Here is a 27,281-nt window from a genome sequence, read left to right as displayed (position 1 = left end):
TCAGTCGACAGGTGTGTGAAACCAGATCCTTCAGCACAGGCGAGCGGTGGAGAAACAGGGAGCTCGCTGATGGCAGCGTACCTCCTCCAGATCTATGACTAATGTTTCATTCATTAACTTCAATTGAACTCACATGAACTAATATTCAACAGCCACAAACACAGTCTACTGTATTTGCTCAGCAATTAAAAGAAAAACTGGTTAGCTGCATAAGCAAACACAATTATTTCAAAGTGACAAACATTCTTGTCAGGTATGTTTGTACAAGAGTTTTATTTACAATGTTAACAGGGAAGCTGAATGTGTATGTTAATTTGTCCTCTGGCTGTTCTGTGCTCAGAGATGACAGAACTGCAGCAAAAAAAGGGTCCAGCCTTTGTGAAATAAACTAAAACCAAGTATGTCAAAATAAAAGCGGAATATACATCGTTGTCATGATCAATATTAAAACATCTTTCAGCTGGAACTAATAAGAAAAAAGGGCAGGAGTCTCTTGAGTGAGCAGCATCTTTAACACACCAACAAAAAGGGTAGAGTCAGTATTTTAACACTTTAGTCATGCCCCCTTTTCAAGGCACTGAACTTCAACATGCAACAAGAACAGACAATTAGAGACACAAGAGGCACAAAAACACAACTTGACAGTACATTCACAGGCAGAAAAATGCAGGAAAAAAAAAAGTAGTCTTTGAGTCTTCAGGACGGTTTGGGTGTGCTCTCAACATGCACAGAGAGAAAAATGGATGAGGGAGCAAAGTGTCATTTCCTGAAAAAGGCATTGCGGGTGATGCTGTACAACAGGTGATAAGGCTTTCGTTTTGGGGGCTCGGCCAGTGAAAAGACCTGCTGCTGAGGCACGCTGGTTGGAATAGTGATGTGACGCTGGTGAAGTGGGTGAAGGTTTTGGTGGTGTGGTGGGACAGAGCCAGAGTAACCAATGGCTAAAAGGTGAACAGGCAAAACAAAAAAAATTATCAAAATCACAATTGAAAATCAAAGTTATGAGGAGTGGCTCAATGGCATGAAGAAAGAACATTTCTTACTTTTGCTCTTCCCCTGTTTGGCTCTTCTCGCATTAACAATGGCCTGTTTTCTTTGCTCTTCACTGATCTCCATCCCTGCCAAAAAACACACAAGCACACCTTCAGGTCAAAATATTTCCAACCATCCCCTTCTTCCAACAATCCTTTTACCCTTTTCACCTTTTATTTGACACCTACTCACAGTGGCTGTTTTGCATCATGAATGAAAGGAATTCAGCACGACTCACCCATCTCTTGGTCCTCTTTGACTCTGAATCTCTCCTTGGCAAACGCCTGTAACCACCTCTGCTTGTCCTGGGCCTTCCGGCAGCACAGCACACACACAAACTCCAGGGTGGAGGCGTTGCGCAGGCGCAGAGCATTCCTCAGGGTCAGGCCCAGGTCTAGGTCCCGCCCGTCGGGAACATCCACCACCTCGGTCTGGTCCATATCCAGCCGTCCACGGTAGTGGAGCAGGTCTCTGCGCAGGACGTCTTTTTTACAGAACACCAACTGGTGGTCAAACAGGAAGAAGCTGCGCTGTTGCATTTTGCCCTGTCGGACGATTCGAGTCAGCTCCCCAGAGTGGATCAGCTCTGAGCTGCGCTCCAACACATCAGCTCCCTGCAACATGTTAACATAGATGTGTAAAAAGATTTATAGTATATTTAATATCCTTAACATTTGGTCGGCTACTTTTAATTAATAACCAGAGTAAAAATTGTAAGCATAGTCATCAATAGCCATAATCACCTCCCAGTGTAGAATGGCCACCTGCCAGTGAGCGATGGTGTCGACACTCTCCAGCCGTCTCTTCCTCTCATTTATTAGACTGGCAACATTCTTCATAGCCTCATACGCTTTGCTCACTCCGCTGTAGTCACTGCAATAAATCAGCAAAGGAACAATGAGCTTAGGATCCACCTTAGACATAAAATTGATAAATAGGACATTTTCAACTCTCATAGTAACACACTGCTTCTGTCTCAATCATAGAAAAGAAAGAAATCAAACACTGAGACGACCATCTTTCATTCTTTTAATCATTGAGACCAACAGTATCATCACTGAAGTGTGTGAGTGTGTTAGTGTGGGGTGTGTGGTGTGTTAGTGTGGTGGTGTGTGGTTGAATAATGGTGTAGGCTGGAATAAAGTAAAAGGTGCTGCATTTACATGGATACACCAGGGAATGTAAATAGCAATAAAAAAAAAATGCTCAAAGCGTACAACGAGCACAAGTAGTAAAAAAAAAAAAAAGAAAAAAAAGAGTATAAGTAGTGAAGTAATGAATTTCCCGAGAAGTACCTGTGGTCTTTGGGGGTGTACTTGAGAAGTTCTCCAAGCTGTAGGGGGTATTTACAGATCTTCTGGACTGGCGTAAGCAAGAAACCAGCAATGGAAATGTCGATCATCTGCTGAAGGAGCCGGCAGGCCTCAAAGAAATGCTTATATTTGCCCAACTTCATGAGGCGCTGCAGCTCAGCACAGGCTGCTGGATGAGTGTTACAGTAGTCTGAGTAGATGGAGAAGCCCTCTCCCTTAAAAACAAACATTCATAAAAGCTTATAGATACTGAATCGAGTAAATAAGTGAGCTACACAGTGTTTATGTGAGCTGGAGAAGGTTTTGTATGTGGCCATTACCTGCAAGAGGAAACAAGAGCCTATTTCACTGAGATGTGGTTGGTCTTTGTTGTAATTCTTCTCCAGGTCTCTGAGGAACTGCCTCTGAAACCTGTAGATGTCCTCTATGTTGCTGAAGATGGTCTTCAACTGCAGCTCAGTGAACATGTCTGGGTGTTTACGGCACTGACGGATGTAACCCTGAAAGGTGCACAAATATAGAACTGAGTGCACTGACAGGAGGTATGAAATCAGTTCAAACACTGGCCAACAGGAGATGCTAGATGGTTACGTCATTTCTGGAATAAAACTGTAGCTTATTCTAAATATCATACTGTGGAAGGATGTCTGGATGAAATAACAAATATGACAGCGGCAGCAGCCAGACGTAAATGTTGAGGCCCATACCTCACAGATGTCCTTTAAGTGCTTGATGTAGATGCGTTCAGTATTCATGATTTCCTGAACCACATTGGTTCTCATCTGCTGCTTGTGCTGAACGCTGTGTGTGTCCCTGGGAGTGTGATCCTCCTGGTCTGCCACACTCTCCACACTTTCTGCACTTGAGTCCTCCTGGTTCACTCGCACCTGGAAACACATCCAGCACACACAATGGGCCCTCCTGAGCAGCATTCAGATCATAGGGAAGCGTTCAAAGCTGACTTCAAGTCAGGATTTCCAAAACTAATACATTTCTTTTTCCAAGTCTCGGCACTATAAAACAAATAAGCTTCTTGACAAATTTTTGCTTTCTAAAGAAATTACACAAAATTTGCAACTCATAAGGAAAATAAATGATTAAAAAAGGGAAAACAATAACTCCTTAAACAACAAAAGAGTCTACATCACTATGGTAACAAGTTTAACCAGCTGCTGTTTAGCAACATTGATTCAGCCACAAGCAATTACACAGCAGATGCCCATCTGCCAATCAAATCGCTCACCATGGTTACCACAGTCTGCCTAATTAAGACTCAACTGTCAATCAGCTGCAGTCACCACAGAGACCAGTTGAACCTCTGAGGTTTGAACTCTTCCACACTCTGTTAAGAGGGCTGTGAGGTTTGTTTGGAGCTAAGCCAGTTTGCGAGTCTTTTCTGTGCCACTGGAGAGCAAACACGCATCAGACACATAGGTCAGGAAGCCCACTTACCCTCACAAAGCTGGAGGGGAACCAGGCCTCCTTGTCGGGCCCCCTGCCCCACCACCAGTCCTTGTGTGAGGCTTCCAGGACACGGATAACATCTCCAGCTTTGAAAGCCAGCTCCTGCTCCTCCATGGTCACATGGTCCCAGAGAGCCTCTGCATACACCGTGTGGCCAGAGCTTATCCACTGAGAAGCACACACACAGATAAGATAAAAATACAATTACATGCAGGCTAAGCTCATGTCTAACATGCAAGATTATATCTAGACTTGTGGACACTACAGTGGTTGTCTCTTCTGCTGAGCTGTGGCCAAACATCTTGAAAACACACAGCAAAAACATTTTCACATGGCTGTTCACGAGACGAGACGTGCTTGCAAACAAGATACATTTTGCATCATAAATTCAATATACATTCTTGGAGCAGATGTTTGAGTCTGTTGCAACGTGACAAGTTTTCCTCCGCTGCCTTACCTCGTTGAGCACAGAGAGCTCCACCCCTGGCTGGAGGTAGGGTGTGACATCGCTGAGCTCATCAAAACTGCCCTCTTCCTCCTCACTCACACTGTCATCAAGTGTCGCCGAGCACTCAGACACACCGTCTGTAACATATGTACAGAGGTGAAACAATGCAGAAAACAAGCCGCAGATGCAGGCACATCCACACCTGGCTCCACATCAGACTTTGTCCTCCATCACACTTATTGACATTCCCAGACTCCGCTTTCCCACAGACTAAAATATGAGATCAACAACAACAATCCCAGTTCTCACCACTGAGCACTCTGTGGAGCTTACGCCGTCCAACGCGGTCCAATCCAATGGGGGTGCTCTGGGAGAGGGTGGAGGGGCGAAACCTGGCCGACACTGCTCTGTAGGGGGGCACCTGGTGGGAGGGGATGGGCGGCCGTGACAGGGGCTGCAAGAGAACAACAGGAAACATCCTGGGATTTAGGACGAGCTGACCTTCTTTGGGTTTGACCTCTTTCCAGATTACGCAACATCACACTGAAATAAATGCTGAATTTCTTGACAGATAAGACTCGTAACAATAATCTTGATAAATTACTTTGGACTTCCTGTCTCTTCTTGTATTTTTTTTGTACTTTGAGCCCTTATGACAGACAGTAGAAAGAAAACTTGAAACGAGGTATAGATGGATGCAAAAACTATTTTTCAATCAATAACTTAGACATTTTCTTCAAAAACCGTCTACTGGGTTTAAACTGTAACTGTAGAGGCTTACAGAGGGAAGGCGGTCTTCCTTCTCCTCAGCATCAGGAGAGAACAGATCCACAACTCCTATCACAGAGATTGGCCGCTGCCTCATCGCCTTAACGTCTCCATTCATGCTGCAGCTCTCAGGGCTCTCTCCATTCCCACATGCGTCATTACCGCTGCAGTCTTTATGCAATGATGTATGTGCTGTCCTTTCCTCAGCCTGCAGTTCTGCCACCTCCTCGGGAATGGAGTGCTTCCTGGAAATGAGCTGCCCGTAATCAGAGATGGGCCGAGGTCTTGGGCGCCCGCTCTTTCGTCTGGGCTTGACGGAGGATATTTCTTTGGAAGCTGGGGCTGCATCTGTGGGTGAAGTGGGCGATGAGGGTGACTCTGAGAGGCATGTTGGAGAAATAAGAGGGGTGCTGCTGATTGTTGGAGAGACTTCCCCTGTTTGGAGAAATGCCTCTGGTCCCTGTTGGTCTGATGTCACCTAGAAGTGACAGAAGAGGAACAAGTTCAAAACTCAACAAGGACAATTACATTGATTTTCCTGTGTTCAATAACATGCAATGTTCAGAGATGTAGAACATAAAGTCTGCTGGAGAGAACATCTGTTAATCAGAAACAGAGCACAATGGTACTGCAAGTAACAAAAGCTCCAACTAGAAGCCACCATCTTGGTTGGATCTCAAGGCAGAACCACAAGAATCAGTGTGAAACTATTTCAGTGAACTTTATCAGGATTCTCATGAGAAACTTGATAATCATGTGAAAGTATTCAAGTTCACACAGTGATTGGCTCCACATATTGAACACAATAAACCCTTATGCTTATCAAGTTCAAACAAGACCTTCAACAGAAATTGCACAAATATTACACTATTAAATGTTATCACTCTGTACATGTGTCAGCAGATATTGTATATTCAGCAGTCAAATATTGGCCAACGGTTACTCATTTGGAAATTGTTGTTCTAAGTCTGCAAGTCAGCCAGCTATATCAAACCTCACCTCCTGGTTCTCTCGATCTGAGTCTGGTCCACGGCATATACACTGGAAAGGCACACAGTGGACTAGCACCATTATGAAACGCACACACAGACTGGCATGTGTCTCCAAGGCCAAGTCCCAACTTTTTTTGAGGCCAGTAAAAGCCACTTGATTTCTAAAGTAAACAAATCTGATTTTTCCCGGTCATCTTCAAAGGCAAAATCCTACTGCTTGACAAAACTACTTTTCACTAGAACGTTGTGTTTATGGTCCCGTCTGCCTGTTGGCGCTGCTAGCTGTCCCAGGCCCTGCGTCCATGGTACTGGACTTTGATCCACTGGGCTTTGGCTGGACGGAAGGGGGAGACGTGAGGCGGGGGCTGTACTCACTCTTGGCTGTCTGCCCTTTCCACAGCAACAGGACTATGGAGCCGTTTTGCGCAAGGGCCACTAATCATAAACAAAGCCTAATCATTAACTTTGTCTGCTCCTTCACTGTGCCTAGTAGCATAGAGCACTGGCTTCAGCATGTGACCTTGCTAGAGCAGAAGTCAGTATATCAAACACAACTGTCAGGAAGAGGACAGTGGGGAACAGTTGTGCCCATGGCATTATTTATTTGACACTGAAGAGGACTTTGGACACACACACAGATTTTTTTTTTAGCATACGAGCTCCATACTGACAAGTATCACTGAGCTTATCTCAGTCAGCTAGAATTGTGCCAGATTCAAAGATCACTTCATAAAATCACTTCTTGGAAGACAAGGGTCGAAGCCATTCAACTGGAAGACTGGCATTCAATAATAATCTTGCTGCTGCTAGATTTGAAGGAAGACAATTAATCTTTCCCCTGTGTTTCAGTGTTTCTTTCCTCTTTACAGGAAGCCTGCAATCTAGTGATTTCTAAATCAATGATAAAAGGTGCTACTGTGTGATAGTGTAACTTTGTTGTCTTTCAGCTGCAGTACATTTTATCCATCTGTTAGCAGTCATCAAACACCTTAGCTTGATGTCATCATTATTGTTTTACACACGTCCTGCATTGTATCAGAATATCTGCATCTCCTGTGCCAATAAAAACAGGAGAAGCAGGTGAAAATGACACTGACTGCTAACAGAAACCGTACCATATACAGTATTTATCAAGATAGTTGAATGAGTTCCCATCTGAACCTCATCATCTGTATGAACATGTATTTCCAAGTTACTCCCTTACCTCGTTTGGCAGGATGTTGACCTCAGTCTGTTGTTGTTGTTGTTGTTGTTGTTGTGAAGGCTCTTTTTGGTCGAGTAGAGATGAGTCACATTGTGCAGCTCTTGTTGTGGCTCCAGTCAGTGACTCATAAGAGATAGCAGGTGAAGTCTGCTCTGTCTGCTCTGGCGGCTCCACACAAACCGGGCTGATGAGGACCTGATGCTGCTGCGATCTGACATCGTGCTCAGGCTGTGGATGGACCAGAGGGTTGTGTCCGACAGACATGACCTGTGCTCTGATGGGCGAGGGCCGGCGCTGTCGCTCACTGGCTGTCAGGCAAGGCACACGGCGGGAGTAGTCATCGTGGAGGCGGCTCAGGGGTGACATGAGAGATGGAGATGTGGGGCTGGGGGAGGGACTCTGTCTGCGTCGGACAGTTAGGTCAGTCATGCTGCCGACTAGCTTTAGCATCGGCCCCTTGGTCTTCACTGGGCTCTTCCTGTGACCCCGGAGGTCCACTGAGGAGGCGCTGGCTGTCCTCTGGATGTTCGGTGTCCCGTTTGACGTGCTAGTCCTCTGGGGGTCTTCCTGAGCCGAAGGAGGTCCAGGAGATGCTGCTTTGCGTCTGAAAGGTGTCTTAAATATATGAAGATTTTCTGCGCTTTTGCTCAGTTTGCTCAGTACCCTCACATTTGTGTTCTCATTCACATTCTCTGTTTTGGCATTCGCCTCGGATGTCTGATCTGGGGTCTGACTGTCCTTAGCTTCATTTGTGCTTCTTCCTGCTCCTCTACCGTTTCCCATATCAAGTAAAGAGATGCGCCCTGCTCCGTACGCTCTCCTCATACTCCTCGAGAATCGTGAGTTGCGCGTGAGACCATCTCCTTCATCATTTTCCTCATCTTCATAGTCCTCAATATCTGATCCACACTGGCTCATCACAGCCAACTTTTGGCTAGTAAAATTTCCATTAGACACTCTGTATCCTTGTGAAAACTCTAAATGATTTGTTGCATAATCTAGACTGGGGTCACTGTTGGCCACAACTGTGCCATTGGCCATTTCCTGATTTGATGAAGGGACATGCACTCCATCGTGGGTAATTACCCCTCTACTCTGTATACCCTGGAGCACAGAGGAGCGGAGCTTTTTGAAGGAGTCCACAACCCCCAGTCCTGACAGTCCTGGCCAAGACTGGGGGCCACTGTTGCTGTCACTGTTAGTTGAGGTGGGACTGTCAGTAGTTGGACTGTGGGAAGGGACAGGGCCCTTCCTCGAGTTGGAAAAAAGCCTCATAATTCTTGAGGAGTGAGGCTTTCCCTCTGGTTGACCTATAACAGGGTTGGACCAGGCGGAGGAGTTGATGCCATTCAATCTGTTTTCATCAGGACCTGCAGTCATCGGCTGTACTTGGCCGCCACACCCAGACAGCAGATATGGGACTGCGCTTCTGTCAGCATGACTGTTGAATGGGTATATATCACTGATGGGTCGGCTTCGGATCAGCGGGTCAGCTTTAGAGTTGTGGAGGCATGGGAGAGAGTCTTCACTTGTGGACAAGACCCTGTCCTTTTGTTCTACCTGAAAAACCAAACAGAGAGACCATTTAAAGTTTGCTATGTAAGAATTAAATTTGCTGATCAGATAAAAACAGATCAGGCAACTTCAGACTACAAGAGAGACATAAATATTTGGAAGGTTTATATAGTAATATTATTTCAGGGAAATAATAATAATGATGTGACAATTCTATGTTTAGAATAGCATTAGCATGAAAAGGACACAGTATGTTTAAGGAGATGGAAGCATATTTATAGTTGAGTGTCCACTGTGTTTGTATGCAAGAATATAAAATAGAGAATAAAGAAGAGACACAGCTAAACTGAAAGATGAATATCCCTCAGTGTACATGGGGTCCAGAGTGGTAAGACATTTTTCACTGAAAACACTACATGCATTTGTCCTTGGTGCTGTATTTCAATGTCCAAGGAGAGCTGAGGCCCAGGTGGGGGGTGGTGTTGTGCTAAGTTCAGCTGTGTGTGAGTGTGTGTGTGTGTGTGTGTGTGTGTGTGTGTGATTCAGGGCAGTGGCTAATGCAGCTGAGCCTTTGAAGTGGGGCTTTACGAGCGTGACTAAGCAATGAAACTTGCTAATCCACTGTGATTAATGTAATAAATTGCCCCGTTTTCTCCAGATTACGTAGACGATGAGGTGATGGTGAGGAGGAGGGTTGTGTGGTCTTCATCAGTGACATAGTTCAACCCTTCATCCGAAAAACACATAGAGTCCCCATTGTTTGTCTATACAGACTTACCACCAAGAGACCTTTCTCCCATTTTGATTTGTCATAGTAGGAAAAGCACAGGTGTTATTTGGAACATTAACTACAGCTCTGTTGTGTTCAAGTGTCGCGGTAAGTCATGACACTGTGCCAGTGAGATGGCACACACAACACAACATTGAACAAGCTACATAATGATTTCTAAATTTTGCTAAATAATTAGATAACAAAAATCCAGCTATAACATGACAGCTATAGAGACTGCAGTATATTGATAAGGACTATATAATCACTATAAAATCATACTATATACTCACACCTTATACTCAAAACATACTGAGAAAAAAACCTTTTGTGTACATACACGCATTAATATCATGGTGCAAGACCAGACATAATCTCAGAGAGTGATTATTAGGATAATATAATATAGCAAAAATGCTTACTTTTCATATTGTCGAGGGTTTATTGGAACAATTTTATAGATTATCATTAAATTCATTGTAACAATTTAACCTCCACCCATTTATCTTATTAACATAAAGTATCACACTATAATGTAGGTGTGAGGAAATATAGGAATGTGTTTGCATTAAGTGCATTAAATTAATGTACAGTATTTTCAACAATTATAATTTCCCCTATTAAGATACATTTTATGCAAGTATATATATATATATATATACTATCTTTGTATACATTCTCTGTTTATATACCAGCCTTCAGTTATGGATGCTTCAAATGAAGGTTAAAGTTACTGACAACTACATCATCAGTAAACACTTAAAAGGACATTACACTGGTAAATAATTGTTTATCTAGCCTTCCACCTTTCAATGCTGAATGGGAAGTTACCATGGTTTGTTTGTCAGTATTACTCCTTACACAAACTGAAGGCATTTTATAAGGTTTTTTTAAGGCAGCGTTGCTTCCTCTGATACAAATATGTACATATGGGCGGAGTTGCAGGGATCCTGGAACGTTCCCATACCTCCCGTCCCCATGCGTGTTCAGCAGCAGATGGGCTTTCTCAGTCAAACTCTCTGTGGAATCTGCTGTCACTTCAACCAGCCTGCTCCATCACACTGAACACTTATGTAAACACAGAGCCACCGCTGCCAAGCACCGCTGCTGACAGACAGTAAACACCCCTCGTGAACAATGCGCTGCTTTCAAAGCTATGCTGAATTGTCTTCTTGTACTTTCTCCCCCTCAGCCAAGGAAGAATCACGCTGAGTAGCAACTGGAAAAATACTCAGGATCAATTATCCATCTATTTTCCAAGCAGAAAGATAGGAGATAAGAAAGGAATTCCTACAGCATGAGTAGCTTGTTTGTAGCTTGTTGTTTTGAATACTCGCATCATGCAATCAGCCGTTCCACCGACTGTGCTATCCTTCAACACCTTTCTGCCTTCTCCCTACACTTGGCGCCAACTGTCACAGGCCAGTTGGTGTCTAATACTTGGCAAAGCTGTTAGGCAGAACCAAGCTGACACAGGTGGTGACTATTGTATTTAACAAAAAGACAACACAGAACAACTTATAGGCATTATGATTTATACAACAATAACTCTATAGTGTGATAGTTTCTGTGACTTAATTATGCCCTTTAAAACTAGCACACTTACTGTATTTTAATCTAGACTGAATGCATCAATCTCAATGACAGCATTGGCTTTAACACGCACAGCAGACAGTTATTTCACTAAGGAAGAGGCCAGTCTTAGCAATCCATGATTACCAATTTTATAAAGCAAATTCACCACTGACAACTGCACTTTCCTTTACTATGAAAAGCTAAGTGCAGATAAAATACAAAGAGATATACTGCACTGCTTTTAACTTAAGGCACTGTATGTTTATACTGTCTACAACACAACCACTATATTGAAATGTGTTGTATGGAAAGGCATGATGATGCACTTTTGAAAACATTTTCATTTCATTCCACTTTGCTTATTATCTCAAAAGTCAAGATCAAAAGTTTAAATTTCTTTTCCTCTATATTTTCAGAAATAACAGAAAAATAAACTCTGTGAATAAAATGCATAAATGTAAAATAGCATCTACTACCTCCATGTCTACTGCTAAGCACACTGCAACATCCAGACAAATATTACTTACGTATATGTTAATATGACGCCCTAGACCACTTTTACTGTGCTGAACTTTCCTATATCATCTTTGCTCTGTGTGCCAAGATCACTGCTGCTCTCCGACTTCGTCCTGCTAAACTGTGGATGGGAGCGGCGCTCTGAGGCCATGGCCCAGAGTTAATTAAGAGCTCAGGGAGGAGTCCCCCCCCCACACATGGCAACCAGCTGGAGCCAGCTTCAGATTAGACTCCCACAGATGAGGATGAGCGTGCACCCAGATACAGATACATAAACATGTACACAAGGGCTAAAAGAATGTGCTCCAAAAACACAAGCACAATTAGCCGAACCATCCTTTCTCATCGTGCACAGCTCATGTCCACAACATGTGCATGTCTGCGCATGTGCACTCACACGCATGTATGCACAGACCTGAGCAAGGAGGAAGACATTTCAATCACTGACTCCCTTCCTGTTTGGCTAGAAAACCCAGGTGGTTATGTAAGAAGTCATAAATGCATAGTGATAAGTGACCCCCTACCCTTCTGCAGAGGTATGTCCTGCCTGAGGCTGGGATAAAACTCATTAGGCCAAAATGAACTGAGCATTAAATAAAAAGACCACCAGACAGAGAGTATCAAGGGAAATAAGCTTTTCTGTCATGTTCCATTTTCCGGCTTAAGTCTGAGACAGACACAACCACCCTGGAGCAACACCACCATTCCTTTGTAAGCTGTCACTGTTCTGGTCGTCTGCTTGTCTCGACGAATTAAAGCAGCGAGGAAGACGCACTTCTAGGATGTCTTAAAGCAACACTGCATAGTGTGTTAAAGAACAGATTGACTGATTAACTAAGTCAGTGTACGTAACCCGGGTTCTGTGAAACGTAAGCAGAACATATGTTCAGTAATAGAGAAAAAGTTTACTGCATTTTGCCTTTCAAGTTGAAGTGCGTGAGTGGGAGTGTGTATGTTTGTGTGTGTATAGCCTACTCCTCTGTCATACCAGTAATAATCTGATTAGTGGAGCTTTACCAGTCTGTGTTCAGGACTAGTTTCATCTACACATGATAGCCTAATCAGGGAGACAACTAGGCTATTCAGCACTGACGAGTACTGAGAATGACACCTAAAGCTTGTAAACAGCCCACCAGGACTGAAATGCAGGGGGCAACTTGGCCAGTGTGCACTACATATTTTGAGGGTGAATTTTGAGAGATAATGGCTAAACTTCCACCAACAGTGTCCATAAGAAATGTGGCAGCTCTTTTGTGGTCACATGATTTCGAAATATAGACATGTCCCAGCCGGATCTGGTGAGAAGGAATGTTAGCAGATCATTTTCCTGGTGAAAGTCTCATGTGGCCGTGACCCAGATCCTCATTTTTTGATCCCGCAAACACAAGGAGATTGGGAAACGCCACACCCCCTTTCTATAGAGCGTGGGAAGTACAGGTACACACCAAACCAGGGAGTGTCACCACTCTCACACAGGCAGCCACTTACTCACCTGATCTACTATGGACTGTCATAGAGAGAGACAGACAGACAGACAGAAATCTAACACCACACAGTGCACAAGGCTTAGAGAGGACAGAACACCACTGATACTTGCTGTCAACAGTCAACAGTGTACCCTGACAGCAGGGCAACAATGACCAAAAGGCTGCTCCGTCAACATTCAAAATCCATGAAAACAAAGCTAGAATCCACTAATATCACACAGAGATCTGAGACCATCTTAAACATTGGCTCCCATCAGTTTGTGACCTTGGAAATAGTTAACGTTCCACATCTACAAGCATTTTTGATGAATGTAGTATTTCCCTGGTGCAAATGCCCATTTTGACTCAGTCACAGCACTGCAAATTGATGATTAAAATGGCTTCTTTGCTCTATGCAATGAAGTGCAAAAGGAAACTAAAGACACACAGCTCTTGTGAGACAGAATTACAACTGTGTATGGAGTAGAAAGTAGCCTATTGTAAAACTACATTGCACCTTTTTAGGACTGTTGTAAAATTGATCTTAATGATTTTATATATCCTGTAATAAAGACTACTGGGACACCACGATTTTAAATTTAGAATAAAAGTCCATCTGGGGAGGTGTGAAAACAACTTTTCAAATAACTAAGTAGTGATGCCTGCAGACTCCTACAAGAGGTGTAGCTAAGTTAGTGTATGCTAAGAAGAATCTGAAAACAAGGGGGCATGAAAGGGGATTATACTGAGGACTTTTCTAAGCTCATAAAGAACTCAGGGCCAAACTGCTTATTTATTTCTGCATTAATTAACTTTCTTTGACCATAAAGCTCTTTGTAGTTGGTGGCCCCCAAACCCCTCCTTCACCAACTCCCTGCACAGCCTGGCATCTCCCACATCACTATAACAACCACGGCTGTAATGCACCACAATTACCCCCTCTGGACCCAACACGAGAGGGACAAAAAAACCAAAAGAAATCACTGCAACTGTAATTCGACCCACGAATAATATGAATTATTTAAAGGAATTATTACTCCTGGCCTTAACCTGTCAATTAAACTAGCAGCGGCACTGCGCAGATTAATAGAAACCTTTTGCTCACCCAGCTCATAGTCGCTGATGTTGTCCTCCTGACTTTTTTCTGTCTCACATCAACACAGCAGCTGTTTTTGTTGTTTGGCCATGGTGAAGCAGCCTCGGTTCCTCTGAGGTCCAGCGGCTCATTGCCTCGCGCTCCCCGTCCTCTCGCACAAACATGTCGGGCACGAACAACCACGACAAGTGCGCTGACTAGTTACCCCGCAACATATTGAGACAAATGGCTGGCTGACTTCTTAGACACACTGAGCTAGCAACTTGAGCTAGCTCACGGATAAACTTCTTCAAAATTTCGCAGGCTCTGCTGTTTCTAATTTCGCTTTCGCCGACTGGCAAAACCCGACGGTGGTTAAGTAAGTACATAAATAAGTAAATAAATACTAAATAATGCGTTTCATCCCGAAGAAAAGCTCATAATTTCGCAGGTGATTCCAGTTAAAAAAGTCTTTCTTGAAGGCTTGAGCTGCCGAGCATCATTAATGCACTTGTTGCAGTGTTTGCAGGGGGCGGGGCTTAGGGAGGTTACGCTGGAGGTGACTGGTTGACCGCAACGTGACCATCCCGCTGGCAGCCAATCATAAGCCAGAGAATGAGTCCCAGACCGCGAAGCCACGCCCACGTTTGAACGCTCCTCATTGAAGAAGAAAAAAAAAGAGAAAAGAAAAGACAACGCACTTCCTGCGGATCTTTGAAGACAAAAAAAGACTGGACCTTCCAGTTGGAGTTGCAATGTCTTCCTCGTGTCATGTCACTCTATCATGCCAAGACAATTAACGTGCCGGGTATTTCTGTTGTGCGTGCCCATCCCCAAATACCAGAAGAAGAAGCTGGATGACTGAGTGAAGGCTGTTCTTTATTGTAACACAACAAACAGGGTTGAAGAGGAGCACAGAGCTGAGGCAACTTCTGCTGGTAATAAACATGACACAGCACCTCCATTTAATCAGTTTAATGTCGTTCAAAAACAAAATTACACTCTGATTTCAATAGGATGCACATGTTTAAGCTCCTAAACAGAATGTATTTAAAGTTCCAAAAAGAAAAGCACTTATAATGCAAAAGAAACGTCCCAGTGAGTGTTACATTATCACTAATGCACAAGTGTGTAAGAGGTTAGGGTTACAGAAAAGGTGACAGAAAAGTCACCATGCAGTAGAGTAAAGAATATATAGTGGAGTAGAAGTATTAAATAGCATAAAATTGAAATAATATAATAGTTTAGTAAATGTACCACTGCACAATACATTATACATTTAATTAACGTTTAGATTTCTGTACTTTACAAACACTCCTTATACACTTAAAAAAAAAACAGTTTAAGCCTCAAAGATTAAGAACCCCGAGAAGGTTGTGTCATCATCTTCATCAGCAAAGAGCCCATTGAACAGCTCTCCTCCAGCCACCTGCAGCCACACCTTGTCCCCCACAGCCAGGTGCAGCACAGCGCCCCCTGCTGCCTGGTCCTCGCTGCTCTGGTAGTTATCTGTGGTGTGGATGATTTTTGCACCGTTCTTTATGAGAGCCACCTTCACGTTTCTAGAGTAGACTGTGATGTGGTAGGTGAAGAAATAGGCTCCTGCTACGGAGCACGTGAATCTCCCCGTTTGTACGTCATAGTGATTCTGCTGATTGTAAATAATCTTGTCAAACCGGATTGGTGCATTAACAGCTGGGAGTTTAGATTGTGCTGTGAGTCCCACAGAGAAGGCGCTTTTAGAGATAACAACTTCATCTCCCTTCTCACCCTTGTCACCTCTCTCTCCTCGAGCCCCTCTATCCCCACGATAACCAATATTGCCTTTGTGACCTGGAACACCAAGTTCCCCCTTAGGTCCTGGCCTTCCAGGGGGGCCCAGTGGTCCCTGAATGCCTCTGTCACCTCGAAGGCCAGTTTCTCCCTTGGGACCCTCTGGTCCAAAAGGCCCAGGATCGCCTTTAGGTCCTTGGGGTCCAGGCAGCCCGAGCTCTCCCTTGTTTCCTTTCAGGCCAATCGGTCCTTGGACTCCTTGGGGCCCCATTTTCCCAGGAGGCCCCCGTTCTCCATTATCTCCCCTCTTTCCTTTTAGCCCCAGTTGGCCAACAGCACCTGTGAATGACAAGCACACAATAACCCTGCTTGCTATAAAGTACCTATGTATTCCAGAAAGCCAGATAAAGTACAACAAATACATGAATAAACTGTGTTTAAGTACAAATAAAGTTTATGCAGCTGGTAAAAGTAGATCGTTACAGGTTATTTTACAGATCTATTTATTTTTCAGTGGTGCAGTTTATTCTGAAGATACACACCAGGCTCCCCTTTGTGTCCCATGGGGCCATCTTTGCCCGCTGTACCGATAGGGCCAACTTCACCTTTTAATGGACAATTCATAAATTATTGTTATCATAAAATTGCAAAGTTGCAGCTTAAGACGTAAAATGTGCAAAAAGTTTTTAAAGGAGAAGTTTTCTCTTCTAAACTTACCTTGATCACCTTTGTCCCCTCTGATTCCATCCCGGCCGTCCCTACCAGGTGTACCATTGTGTCCAGGGTCCCCTGGTATCCCAGGGTATCCACAAACACAGCCTTTATTTTGGGCTTCTTCCTGTGCAACACACCTGACCATCGATAGAAAAAGCAAGAGAGTAACTCTAAACCTCGTCTGCAACATCGCGCCTGATGCACCTGCCCAAGAACTGATATTCCTCAATGCAAAAACCTTTAGACTACAAAAAGTTAAAGCCAAAGCGCAGAACGCCTCATAACCATGTGCTCTACTCAAACATGCAGCAAAGAATCTTCACATTGTCTTCAAACAGACATATTCAAGAGAAGCACAGTGGAACAGGAGACAACCAAGACACCAACCAAAGAAAACATAAACTAGACAAGGACTTTGGACAGGAGTGATCTCAGTCCTCTCATTGGTCAGACTGGTTTTGGCTTACTTATTGAGTCTGTCGGTTACACATCACCTGTGCCCCTTCAGATGCTTCTCCAGTCTAGTTGGGTCTAATAATAAGCACAGAGTGTATGTTAGGGCCAGACATGCGAGAGGCCACATAGTTTCCTATGTGCTGCTTTTCTGTTCTGTGAAGCAAACAGGATATTAAACTTAGCAAATGATTACACGCTGCCACTACACATCTGCACGACGGAATCTTATTTTTAATTGAGTAATAAAAAGATGGCATTAGGAATGAAAGCCTTAGAATAATAATAGCTGTTGTCTATGTATGAGATATAATGGCAGCATTGTAATGGGTTCTGTTTAGTCACTGGACGCAAATATCAAGCTAAAATGTTAATTCATGCATGCTTTTCTCATATGTGCTCTTTAAAATGCCAACAGTCAAGAACAATTGACCCCATAAACTGGATCATTGACATAAAATGTGACCTTTTGTGGACCAAAGCCCAACCCAGCCTCACTAGAATGCCTCAGACAAAGTATATATAATAAAAGAAAAGAAGAAAAAGACCAGTACAATATATTGTTTTAGAAACATTTTACAACAGTAACTGTATTACTGGACCAGCAAGGGGTTTACTATCTTGCTCAAGGTAACTCAACAAGGCAAAGGTTCTCTGGCACACAGGCCTGTATTAGGAGTATCTAGTAGAGGAACCATCATCCCAATCATTATGCCGTGCTGCTGCCGCTTTATTAGATTGTGTGCAGTGAGGAGAGACAGGAGGGGTGGGTGCAAGGGAGGAGCTGGAACATAAAACCAAGATAAGAAAAAAAAACAAACACCGAGCACATAGCATACACCCATGACTCCTCAGCTATCAATATACCCAGCTTGTGTGTTACACAGACTGACACAAATATATGTTCACATACTTTATTTTTTCAATAATTCTTCTCACAAGCCTCCAGATATAAATATATTTAAAAAATATAAACATGACAATACACAAAAGTGCACATTCAAGCAATGTCTTAACCTGGCACCAGAAATGGATACTTCACTTCATACATGTTGGCTACGGCACATTTACTTGCTTGGGCATAAAATGGACACAATATGGACAAAGATGTAATCTAACAAACAAATGACAAGGGCATGGCTCAGAATAAATGAAACTCATTTAAAATTTGAGGCCAATATATCAGGACCCAGTCTCTGTAGTCCCATAACCAGGCACAACGTGAGGTTGATTTGGTTACAGAGGATACTGCAACAAGTCTTCGGACAAGATAGCAGAGACATCGTCAGTCATTGAGTTCCATTAGGTTTAAGGCAAAACAATCACACAGTAACAGACCAGCCAAAAACAACAACCAATAATAAATGTCAGTAAATGTATACATAGATACAAATAAATAGGATACAGCATGCTGCAACAGTGACTTACAGTAATTCAGATTTGACACGTGTGTAACACTGATGGTTTGTTTTATATAGAGATTTTAATCTTCTATAAATTCTTGATAAGACTATATTGGTGTTGAATGACTTTGAGCTTCACATAATGTAATCATTTGGACATGAAAAGTATGGAAACAAAGCTAGAGAAGGAACAGAGCAAGGCAAAAGGGAAGAGCGGATCAGGTGGAGAGCCTGAAGAAGGAGACCTACAGCATTTGACATCATTTCTTAAGACAGAACACTCTGTTTGGGAAGGCAGCAGTTCCAGGGAAGTTGAGGTTAACATGGCAGGTGCTACAAAGATTATCAAGGTTACAACTTACTGTGGTATTAGTAGAAAATAAGGTCTGGAAGCAGGGGGGCAGGTTAGCTAGTAAGTGGTCTACATGATCTGACGGTGCATACCGTAGCCCGTCATACCAGACTGGGAAGCTCCACGGTTGCTGCCCATCTGCAGGCCGATCAAATTCTGGCCTTGGCGGAGCTGCTCTTCGCTGAACTCTCGCCGGTGCGCCTGGGCTTTTCTGTACATGCACAACAGTTACAAGGTGAGGCAGAGGAACATGAAGCATCATGGGCGTGCAGCGGAGATAATGTGAAGTCTCTCTTTACCTGTGAAACCAGTCTCGATCACCTCTGTAATGCCCATCGTCCTTGGTGAGAGCCTCACTCCCCAGAGCCATAAGAGTTCTTTGCACTGCTGCCATGTCCTTTCCTATACAGCAAAAAGACAATGTTGTCATGACATGTAGTGAAAACTGCTTACCTATGAAAAAAAAGCTAACATGGCTGAATATATATACAGCTGTAGATGGAGTGTAAGTACTGAGCGGTGGAATCACCTTCCCAGAGATCCACAGTTTGAAATATGTCAGTGGTTGTGACTCCATAAGCCTCAGCTGCTTGCAGGAACTGAGAGATCTTCTCCATTTGCTTGAAAGCCATTTGCGTCTCTGGAATCTTCTTGATAGGTTCCTTCCCCCTCGGATAAAGGCTGTTGATAAGCCTGCAGAGGATCTGGGACAAAGGAGGTCAGAAGTCTGGCTTGGTCATATTAAACTGACACTGATCACAACAAAATGACTGTCAGTTCCCCCTAAGACACCCTTAGTTGTCATGCTTAAATGCCATGGTTAATATTTTCAGTGTAGGTGTGTGTATAAATGTGAAAATGCTACATTTTGAGGCTGCATTGCAGTATTTCCAGTTGATTTACTTGGTGGTGCACAAATTGATGTCTCTGCCCAGTCTATGATGGAGTTCTCTGAATGATTTTTTTTAACAATAGAGTCAGCAGGAGTGTCAAGTGAGACGTTACCGCAGCACCATGCAGGGTGCATTTTATAACTGGTGGTTAATTAGGTCTTACAGTGCCAAGCATTTTCAGTCTGGACACGTCTAAGAATGACTCAGTACAGAATTCTGCATTTGCAATTTAAAATTATTATTTCAGTAATTTTTCCACTTCACTGTCGGCTAAAAGTGACGATAATTACCAAATATAATGTCTCATTACTGTAAATTCAGATCAATGTTATTTACTGAAGCTTTGAAAAGTAACGGCATAAATCGAGTTGCTTATTTTAGCTTTTAGTTGCTTGCATGGGCTCTTTAATTCTAACAGATCTAGTATATCTAGCTTAAATAATTAAATGGTAACTTCTATTTTAAGTGCAGGTGCTGCAGCCACTCACTGTCCCATCCATCAGCCATTTCTGGAAGTTCTGTCTCCCCAGTTGTGGCCTCTCCAGGTTTGCTCCACACTGTGCGACTATCCAGTCCACCAGCCGCTGCTCCAAGTCTGGGTCGTACTTCTGCTCGATCTTCTCCTGCACCTCTCGGCTCAGTCCATAGCTGGGCCCTCTGTTCGCCATGGCAGCTCTCACAACACCGGTAGATGAAGTGTATAGTAGCCCTGAAGAGGGTAAATTGTACATGTGAGGCTGAAATAGCTGAAATGTAACATACAGCAAAAATATTCTGACAAACAAAATCATCATATTGTCCCCTTAATTTACCTGATGTAGTATATTAGTGACTATTCTGTATCCTGATTAAATGGCTGCAGAGTTACCTCAATTGTTTTCAGAGTTGAGTTCTCTTTAATATTCTGTAGCTCAGAAACTGTCAATGTTAGAAGAGAAGCCAAAAAGCCAGGTTTTAGTCTCTTCACAGCTCAACACTCCACCCAGGCGCATCTCTGGGTGCTGTAGCAGGGAAGGGTGTGGTCGATGGCTGCTGTCCCGAGCAGGGACAAGCCCTCTTATTGCTATGGTAACAATCACGCCTGTTTCCGGCACGCTGTGTGCAGTGATGCGCTCTGAGATAATGGTTCAAGTATGACCTCTAGCAGGCGCGAACTAAATAATTAAATGTATTTTCAGAAAGTTACTAAACGTGCATCCATCCAGAGTAGAACAGCTCCACATTTAGTTTAATTAAATGATGTCAGTTCCCTGTGCTGCATGTAAATGGTTTGTGTTAATTCTTCATTTGGTTGTCTTCACTGCATCCCTTGTCATCCAGTTTATTTCAGTGAATTCAAATAAAGTCCCGCCATCTAAAGCTACGACACCACATCGCTGTGCAATGTGCAGCTTATTAAAACATCGACATTTTGCAGATCCAAAAGGCAACTGCGCACAAGCTGCGACACTGCATCGGTTGCATAAACAGCAGTTACAATGTCTCATGTACTCCAAGCAGTTTCATCCAAGAAGGAATACGTGCACTTACCAAAGTGGAGAGAGAGCGGTCAGATTTGTCCGTGTCACAGTGTTTCAGTAGCGCTGAGCTGGGCAGGGCTGAGGATGCTGAGCTGCTGAAGCATCCATGAAGCGCAGCACAGGCGCGTCGGGCCAGGCTGGGTCTAGTTTGGCCGGGAGGGGCCAGTCACTCGTTTTATAAGCCAGCTCCTCCAGGAGGGGTCCCTAGAGACTCTCAGCGCAGAGTGCGACGTGACTCCGCTTCCGGACAGTGGTCACTGTACTGCACGTTCAGCTTTAGGTCAGCATGAAGAGACCCTCAGCAAACCAAGCCACATGATGGTGCCAAATGTAATTCATTTCTCCTCCCCTCTTCCTGACCTGTTATCATCTACTTGGCTCCTACACATGACAGACACTATGGTTTACTGTCTATTACAGCTTCAGTCTCTTAGTTTCAGTAATGAGAGCCATTTCTCTTACTTACTGAATTAAGAGTTTTATTTAGGTGGATTGATATTTTCAAGGGAAGTACAGAGTGCTGTGGCTTAATATGGAATGTACGCTGCCTCACTTCACATAACTAGACAAAAAAAAACAACTAAAATGTTGGATTATTTACAAAACATTTCCTGGTAAACACTGGCAAAGATCTGTGGTGCAAAAATATGCTTCAAGTAAGAGAGATAGCAAAGGAACCCCATTGTAAAACATACCTTATCTTATTTGCTTGTAAAACAACTGTCAAACTTAACGCTCCCATAAATCATTGTTTAATTTTAGTTTTGACACAGAAAATGACTGACTACATAGCTCAACCATGAGTTAAAGGTCAGCGCTGCAGTGAAGTGGACCTGAGAGAGTTAAGTGGTTGGTTTTGCCCCATTGAGCACAGAGCAGCATGTGGCCAATTACATGTTAATAATCAACAGTCCAGTGGCTCCATTCAGCAGGCCTCTCTGTGGCTAAAGGCCAACAGGTATGAGGAGTCATGTAACAGAATGTTCTGCTGACAAAAATAAACTTCACAGGCTGCAGTCTGTAACCCTCTGATTTTGACTCACTGTATGAAACTGTGATTCAATGTGTTCACATAGCAGTTTATCTGGTAAATTCAGTCTCTGTTCCATGTTTTACTGTTAACTCCATCTAGATTTGCTTAAAAGAAATGCCCTAATTTTGAAATCCTCTTTTTTATCCGTTTCACAGTCATTGTGATTTGAGTTGTGGTCTGATTTGGACATTTACAGCTTTCATAAGAAACACCAGGGTTTACTTAACTTGAAACTTAATATGGGTTTCTGCTCTCCAGCTCTCAATTTCCTACAATTGTAAATACTTTAGGAACTTTACTATGTATACAATTTAATATCATGGCACTTTATCTTAACTCATAAAGACAGTTGTTGTTGTTGGTCAGCTATTAATGTTGTGTTAGTTGTGGTAACACAGTGAGACCTGCACTCTAGTGTGCAGAGGTTTTATTGACCAAAAAGGGTGAAAAGTGATTAAAAAAGGCACAGGAAAACTATGCGTCTACGTAGAGCATGAGGGGGAAACAGTCAAACAATGAGAACGGCGGCAGAGACAGCAGCAACAGACCTAAAAAGGCCAACATAACACTCCATATAATAACCTGGGATACATTAAAATGCAACCTGAAGATATAAGGGATCAGCTAGCAGGAGAGCTCCCTTTCAATAAACTGTAACAAATAACAGATGAAGTACAGAGAGAATGACAGAGAGGGATAAAAGGTCATATTTGGCAGAGAAGCATGCCATTGTTTGGTAAAATTCTTGAGGGTTGCCTCCTTAGTAAACGCAGTCCCTCTCTCCTTATCTCAGCAACGTCAAGCACACTCCCGTCCCTCACTCAGACCATAGTGGTCAGCTTGTCTATGAGATCGTCAATAGTGTAGACCATGAGCTTGATGTCGTCCTTCTCACACATACGGTGCTGGCCGTGTCGCCGCAGGATGACATCCACATCGGGGCTGAGGATGCGTTCTGCAACCTGCATGGAGATGTGCCAGGGGACATCTTCATCTTTGAGCCCATGAATGAGACGTACAGGGCAGGTGATGGGGATGGGACTGTGGAGCACACAGTGATTTTCTGCCTCACGCAGAAAGTCCATGCTAAACTTGTAAAAACCCTCCTCTGAGTGTTTGGTAGGAACGGTCCACTCCCCCTTTTCCTCGTACTCCTTGCGGGTCTGCACATTCAAACATGGACAAATCCAACTCAGAAAAACACTTGAATGAAAATGCCTGAAAAGTTTCAAATGGAATGACAAGCAAAAGTGATATATGTGGTAATATTAAACATTTGTACCTCCAGTGGAAGAGAATTGAACAATGTGACAACGTGATCAGCGGCAGTGGAGATGCCCACAAGTGCTGCGGTTTTCTCCGGTCTTGCAATGGCTGCCAACAACATGAGCCACCCGCCTATACTGGAACCCACCAGTATCTACGCAAACAAGCAAAAACACCATATAGACTGAAAATCAACTGGTTAACAGAAAAACAACACCAGACTCATGCTGTACAATCATGGCAGTGAAAGACGAATGGTGCTACAAATGCGGTAACACAGTGCCATCTTCTGGAGACACAGTCAAACATACAATGAATGCTGGAGAACTAAATTGAAAGGATTTTATTCATTCCAATTCTATTATGTTTTATGGTGTTCATTTAATTACTGAATATATGAAAATATGTAATCTTGCTAAACTTTACAGCACCAGTCAAATGTTTGGACACACCTTCTCATTTAATGATTTTCTCTATATTATTTTCTACATTGTAGATTAATATTGAGAACTTCCAAACTATAAAGGAACATATATGGAATTATGTAGTAAACAAAAAGAATATGAACATGTTTTATATTTTAGATTCTTCAACGTAGCCACCTTTCAGCTTTACACACTCTGCATTCTCTCAGTCAGCTTCCTGAGGTCGTCACCTGGGATGGTTTTCAAACAGTCTTGAAGGAGTTCCCAGAGGTGCTGAGCACTTGTTGGCTGCTTTTCCTTCACTCTGCGGTCTAATTAATCCCAAACCATCTCAGTCGGGTTTAGATGGGGTGATTGTGGAGGTCATGTCATGTGATCAGGCCTCCTTCTTAATCAAACAGCCTTTACACAGCCTGGAGGGGTGTTTGGGCTCACTGTCATTGTGAAAAGTTTCTTGGCCCAAGAAATTCTCTTCCTCTTGTTGTTCTTCCTCAGTTGTGGCTTCTTTGCAGCAATTTATCCATGAAAGCCTGATTCACACTGTCTCCTCTGAACAGTTGATGTTGAGATGTGTCTGCTACTTAAACTCTGAAGTATTTCTGTGGGCTCTAATCTGAGATGCTATTAATTAGCAGTTTCTGAGGCTGGTAACTCTGATGAACTTATCCACTCTTGCAGCAGAAGTAACTCTCGGTCTTCCTTATGATCACTGTTTGGTTTTCTCGACTGAGCTTGAGGACACATTCAAAGTTTCTGAAGTTTTACGGACTGACCTTAAAGTAGTGACGGACTGACGTTTCTCTTTACTTAGTTGAGTGTTTCTTGCCATAATATGGATTAGAACAGTAGTCTAATAGGCTGCTCACTGTATAGAACTGGGTACCAACCCTACCTCTGCACAACACAACTGATGGTCTCAAACACATTAAGAAGGCAAGAAATTTCACAAATTAACTCCTAACAAGGCAAATGTGTTAAATAAAAACCATCCAGGTGACGACTTTGCAAAGATGATTGAGAGAATGTATTGTGTTTATAAACTAAATTTCAAGTTTGGAGGTAGCACAGATATACTTGTATCACTGTGGAAGGATTTACCATTAGCTTGAAGGTTCTTAGAAGCTGCATGCATTTTGTTTTACGAGTCTTCCATTTTGTCCTTCTCGTCAAGCACGTTAAAATACATCCACACATTTCAAGATGTTTTCCTTTCATGACACAAGTCTCACATGAAAAACTAGGATAGTGTTCAACCCTGAGAGGATGAATTCTGAAATGATGTCTTTATTTGAAATGTACATGAATAATTAACTAAAAGTATCAGAGTGGAATGGCTCTCTGATCATTTGAAACCTGTCCTACATGTGAACATACTCTCAATACCCATCATTTTAAGCAACTTAATTTATTACTATCCACCACTAACTTGGTTAGGAGCGTGACCCTAAGAAATAGTTACCTGTGGCCCCTCTACTAACTCATCCAACACGTAAAGGACGTCTTTTTTCCAGGTGCCAATCGTTCCTTCTGCTAGCACCCCTTCTGAGGCCCCATGTCCTGTGTAGTCAAACCTGGGAAAACATAAATAGATCAGCCCATGGCCAGACGAGTATCAGAGGCTAAAACAAAGCCAAGCCAAGAGAGGCCAGGAACATGGTTAATTTTGGATTTTTTTGTCGACACTATGAATAGAGTAAATCGGTTACTGAACATGGGATTAGACCTCTGAATACTCAGTGTGATGAGTGGAGCCTTGTCTCTTATATCCAGCCACCTCAGGCATGGAGGCTTGGCAGAACAGTGAGAGCTTTGGAATGGTTGGATCTATTTTTTTATATCATTACTCAATTACATTCAAAATGAATATGGCACAAGACATTCTTCATAAATGTATCCACTAAAATATATTTTGCATGTACTCTTATCTAGGAGCATAATGCTTGCTGGAAACAAGGTCAGACAACATTATTTAAAACAAACATAAATTAATCTATTATTGACATTTTCTGCTGATTATGTATTTCATGGTGTCACTGAATGTATTGTAACCCAACTGATATGATGACCAGGTCTTCAGAGGCCCCACAGAAAAAGAACTCAGTCCCCTTATCAATTATCATGAATGAATGAATGTCTCCTTGTGCTTGTCCTCTTGTTTATTGACAAAGCCGTAGGAGTGTTACCTGTGATTGTGTGCATGCATCTTTTCCCAGTTCATTTCCAAACCTTGTAATGCACTCTGGATCATTTGTGTTTAATTGGACTTAATGCTGGGTGCAAAGATTATATTGTTTTGTATTCGTTACAGGTATTTCTCAGATGTAAAAGAGGAAAACAAAGATTGTGGCCATCCAGGATCAATGCTGTATGCATGAGGTGTGTCTCTTTGATCTGATCTGTATTTAGTATCAGTTTATGACCATGGCCTGGTTTTAGCTAGCGCCCCTCTTTACTGTGGTGTGTTTGGATGACTTACCTAAGGTATGAGTGCCCTAGTGACTTACAGAACTCCTCCAGTGATTCAGCTTTCTGCCCATTCATGCTGGAGCTATATCCTGGGAGGAAGACCACTCCTGGACTCTTCCCCTTCACTCTTCTGTAGGCCAGTTTAGGGAGGTCTGGCCGTGAAGCATACTGGACTGTGGACTTGTGTCTCCTGTCTCCTGATAGACACAGTGCAAAGTATTATCGCCACGGCAAAACAGGTTATGTAAAGGATTGAATATACGGCATTTTCACTGAATTGAATGAACACCTTTGCTGAAGACAATGTGCACACCCTTTTATAGGTTAAGGCTTGTTTTGACGCAAATTATCAAACCACATGAGTACTGGGTAAGCAGCGTGGGCACATATCGAGAATTTAGACACATTTACACGTACAAATGAGGCTAATCCGTGCCAAAGCTTTTAAAAATACTACAAAAGTCAACACAAGCGGCGCAAAAAACAGACACAGGCGCAAACGCAGCACCGTTCACATGCCCTAAATTTTAAAGACGACGCAGTCTGTGAGAGCCACACCTCCTCGTCTGCGTTTAAATACCCCTGTATGAAACTCAAACGCTGTGAAATTGAGTGTGTCGAAAGCGGAGACATGAACAAACCTTCCAGACGCTGTGGAGATAGAGCTGCGAGTCCCCCATTGCTCAATATCTGTGAAAGTCCTCTGCGACAGGACCTCAGCGCGACGGCTGCCATACTGCTCCGCGTCCCACTGTGAAATATCGCGAGAGTAGCGGAGGTGACTCTCGTTTTCTCACGGAGCACACCAGTTGTAGTCCATTACTTTAAAACAGTACTGTGGAGGAA

At 43.1% G+C, this 27,281-nt stretch overlaps 4 protein-coding genes across 5 annotated transcripts; all 4 read right to left on the bottom strand.

The window, feature by feature from the left end:
• Nucleotides 1–255: 255 nt before the first annotated feature.
• spata13 (spermatogenesis associated 13) lies at nucleotides 256–14,632 on the bottom strand. 2 transcript variants are annotated; one of them, XM_070852772.1, is made up of 13 exons: nucleotides 14,168–14,632; nucleotides 7,222–8,781; nucleotides 5,039–5,503; nucleotides 4,567–4,711; nucleotides 4,267–4,394; nucleotides 3,798–3,977; nucleotides 3,053–3,232; nucleotides 2,666–2,845; nucleotides 2,328–2,560; nucleotides 1,776–1,905; nucleotides 1,271–1,646; nucleotides 1,044–1,118; nucleotides 256–941 (listed from the first exon to the last, which is right to left on the bottom strand). In XM_070852772.1, exons 1-13 carry the CDS (start codon nucleotides 14,174–14,176, stop codon nucleotides 760–762), a joined length of 3,843 nt encoding a protein of 1,280 aa, XP_070708873.1. In that variant the 5' UTR covers nucleotides 14,177–14,632; the 3' UTR covers nucleotides 256–759. The 2 variants fall into 2 exon arrangements, with proteins under 2 accessions (XP_070708873.1, XP_070708874.1); XM_070852773.1 differs by lacking the exons at nucleotides 7,222–8,781; nucleotides 14,168–14,632 and adding an exon at nucleotides 6,025–6,188.
• Nucleotides 14,633–14,995: 363 nt separating this feature from the next.
• On the bottom strand, nucleotides 14,996–16,953 carry c1qtnf9 (C1q and TNF related 9). The gene is made up of 3 exons (XM_070853154.1): nucleotides 16,628–16,953; nucleotides 16,453–16,515; nucleotides 14,996–16,249 (listed from the first exon to the last, which is right to left on the bottom strand). The coding sequence occupies exons 1-3, from the start codon at nucleotides 16,812–16,814 to the stop codon at nucleotides 15,480–15,482; spliced, it is 1,020 nt and encodes a 339-aa protein (XP_070709255.1). The 5' UTR covers nucleotides 16,815–16,953; the 3' UTR covers nucleotides 14,996–15,479.
• A 1,049-nt stretch (nucleotides 16,954–18,002) lies between these two features.
• Nucleotides 18,003–20,627, bottom strand: tagln3b (transgelin 3b). Its single transcript, XM_070853155.1, has 5 exons — nucleotides 20,538–20,627; nucleotides 20,214–20,434; nucleotides 19,362–19,536; nucleotides 19,132–19,234; nucleotides 18,003–19,043 (listed from the first exon to the last, which is right to left on the bottom strand). The coding sequence occupies exons 2-5, from the start codon at nucleotides 20,391–20,393 to the stop codon at nucleotides 18,902–18,904; spliced, it is 600 nt and encodes a 199-aa protein (XP_070709256.1). The 5' UTR covers nucleotides 20,394–20,434; nucleotides 20,538–20,627; the 3' UTR covers nucleotides 18,003–18,901.
• A 1,120-nt stretch (nucleotides 20,628–21,747) lies between these two features.
• On the bottom strand, nucleotides 21,748–27,173 carry abhd10b (abhydrolase domain containing 10, depalmitoylase b). Its single transcript, XM_070852855.1, has 5 exons — nucleotides 27,077–27,173; nucleotides 26,446–26,632; nucleotides 25,429–25,540; nucleotides 23,561–23,698; nucleotides 21,748–23,441 (listed from the first exon to the last, which is right to left on the bottom strand). The coding sequence occupies exons 1-5, from the start codon at nucleotides 27,168–27,170 to the stop codon at nucleotides 23,100–23,102; spliced, it is 873 nt and encodes a 290-aa protein (XP_070708956.1). The 5' UTR covers nucleotides 27,171–27,173; the 3' UTR covers nucleotides 21,748–23,099.
• Between the last annotated feature and the right edge of the window lie 108 nt (nucleotides 27,174–27,281).

Source organism: Pempheris klunzingeri, chromosome 21, assembly GCF_042242105.1.
Source record: "Pempheris klunzingeri isolate RE-2024b chromosome 21, fPemKlu1.hap1, whole genome shotgun sequence".
NCBI classification, from domain to species: Eukaryota; Metazoa; Chordata; class Actinopteri; order Acropomatiformes; family Pempheridae; genus Pempheris; species Pempheris klunzingeri.
This window is presented reverse-complemented; position numbering and strand designations above follow the sequence as displayed.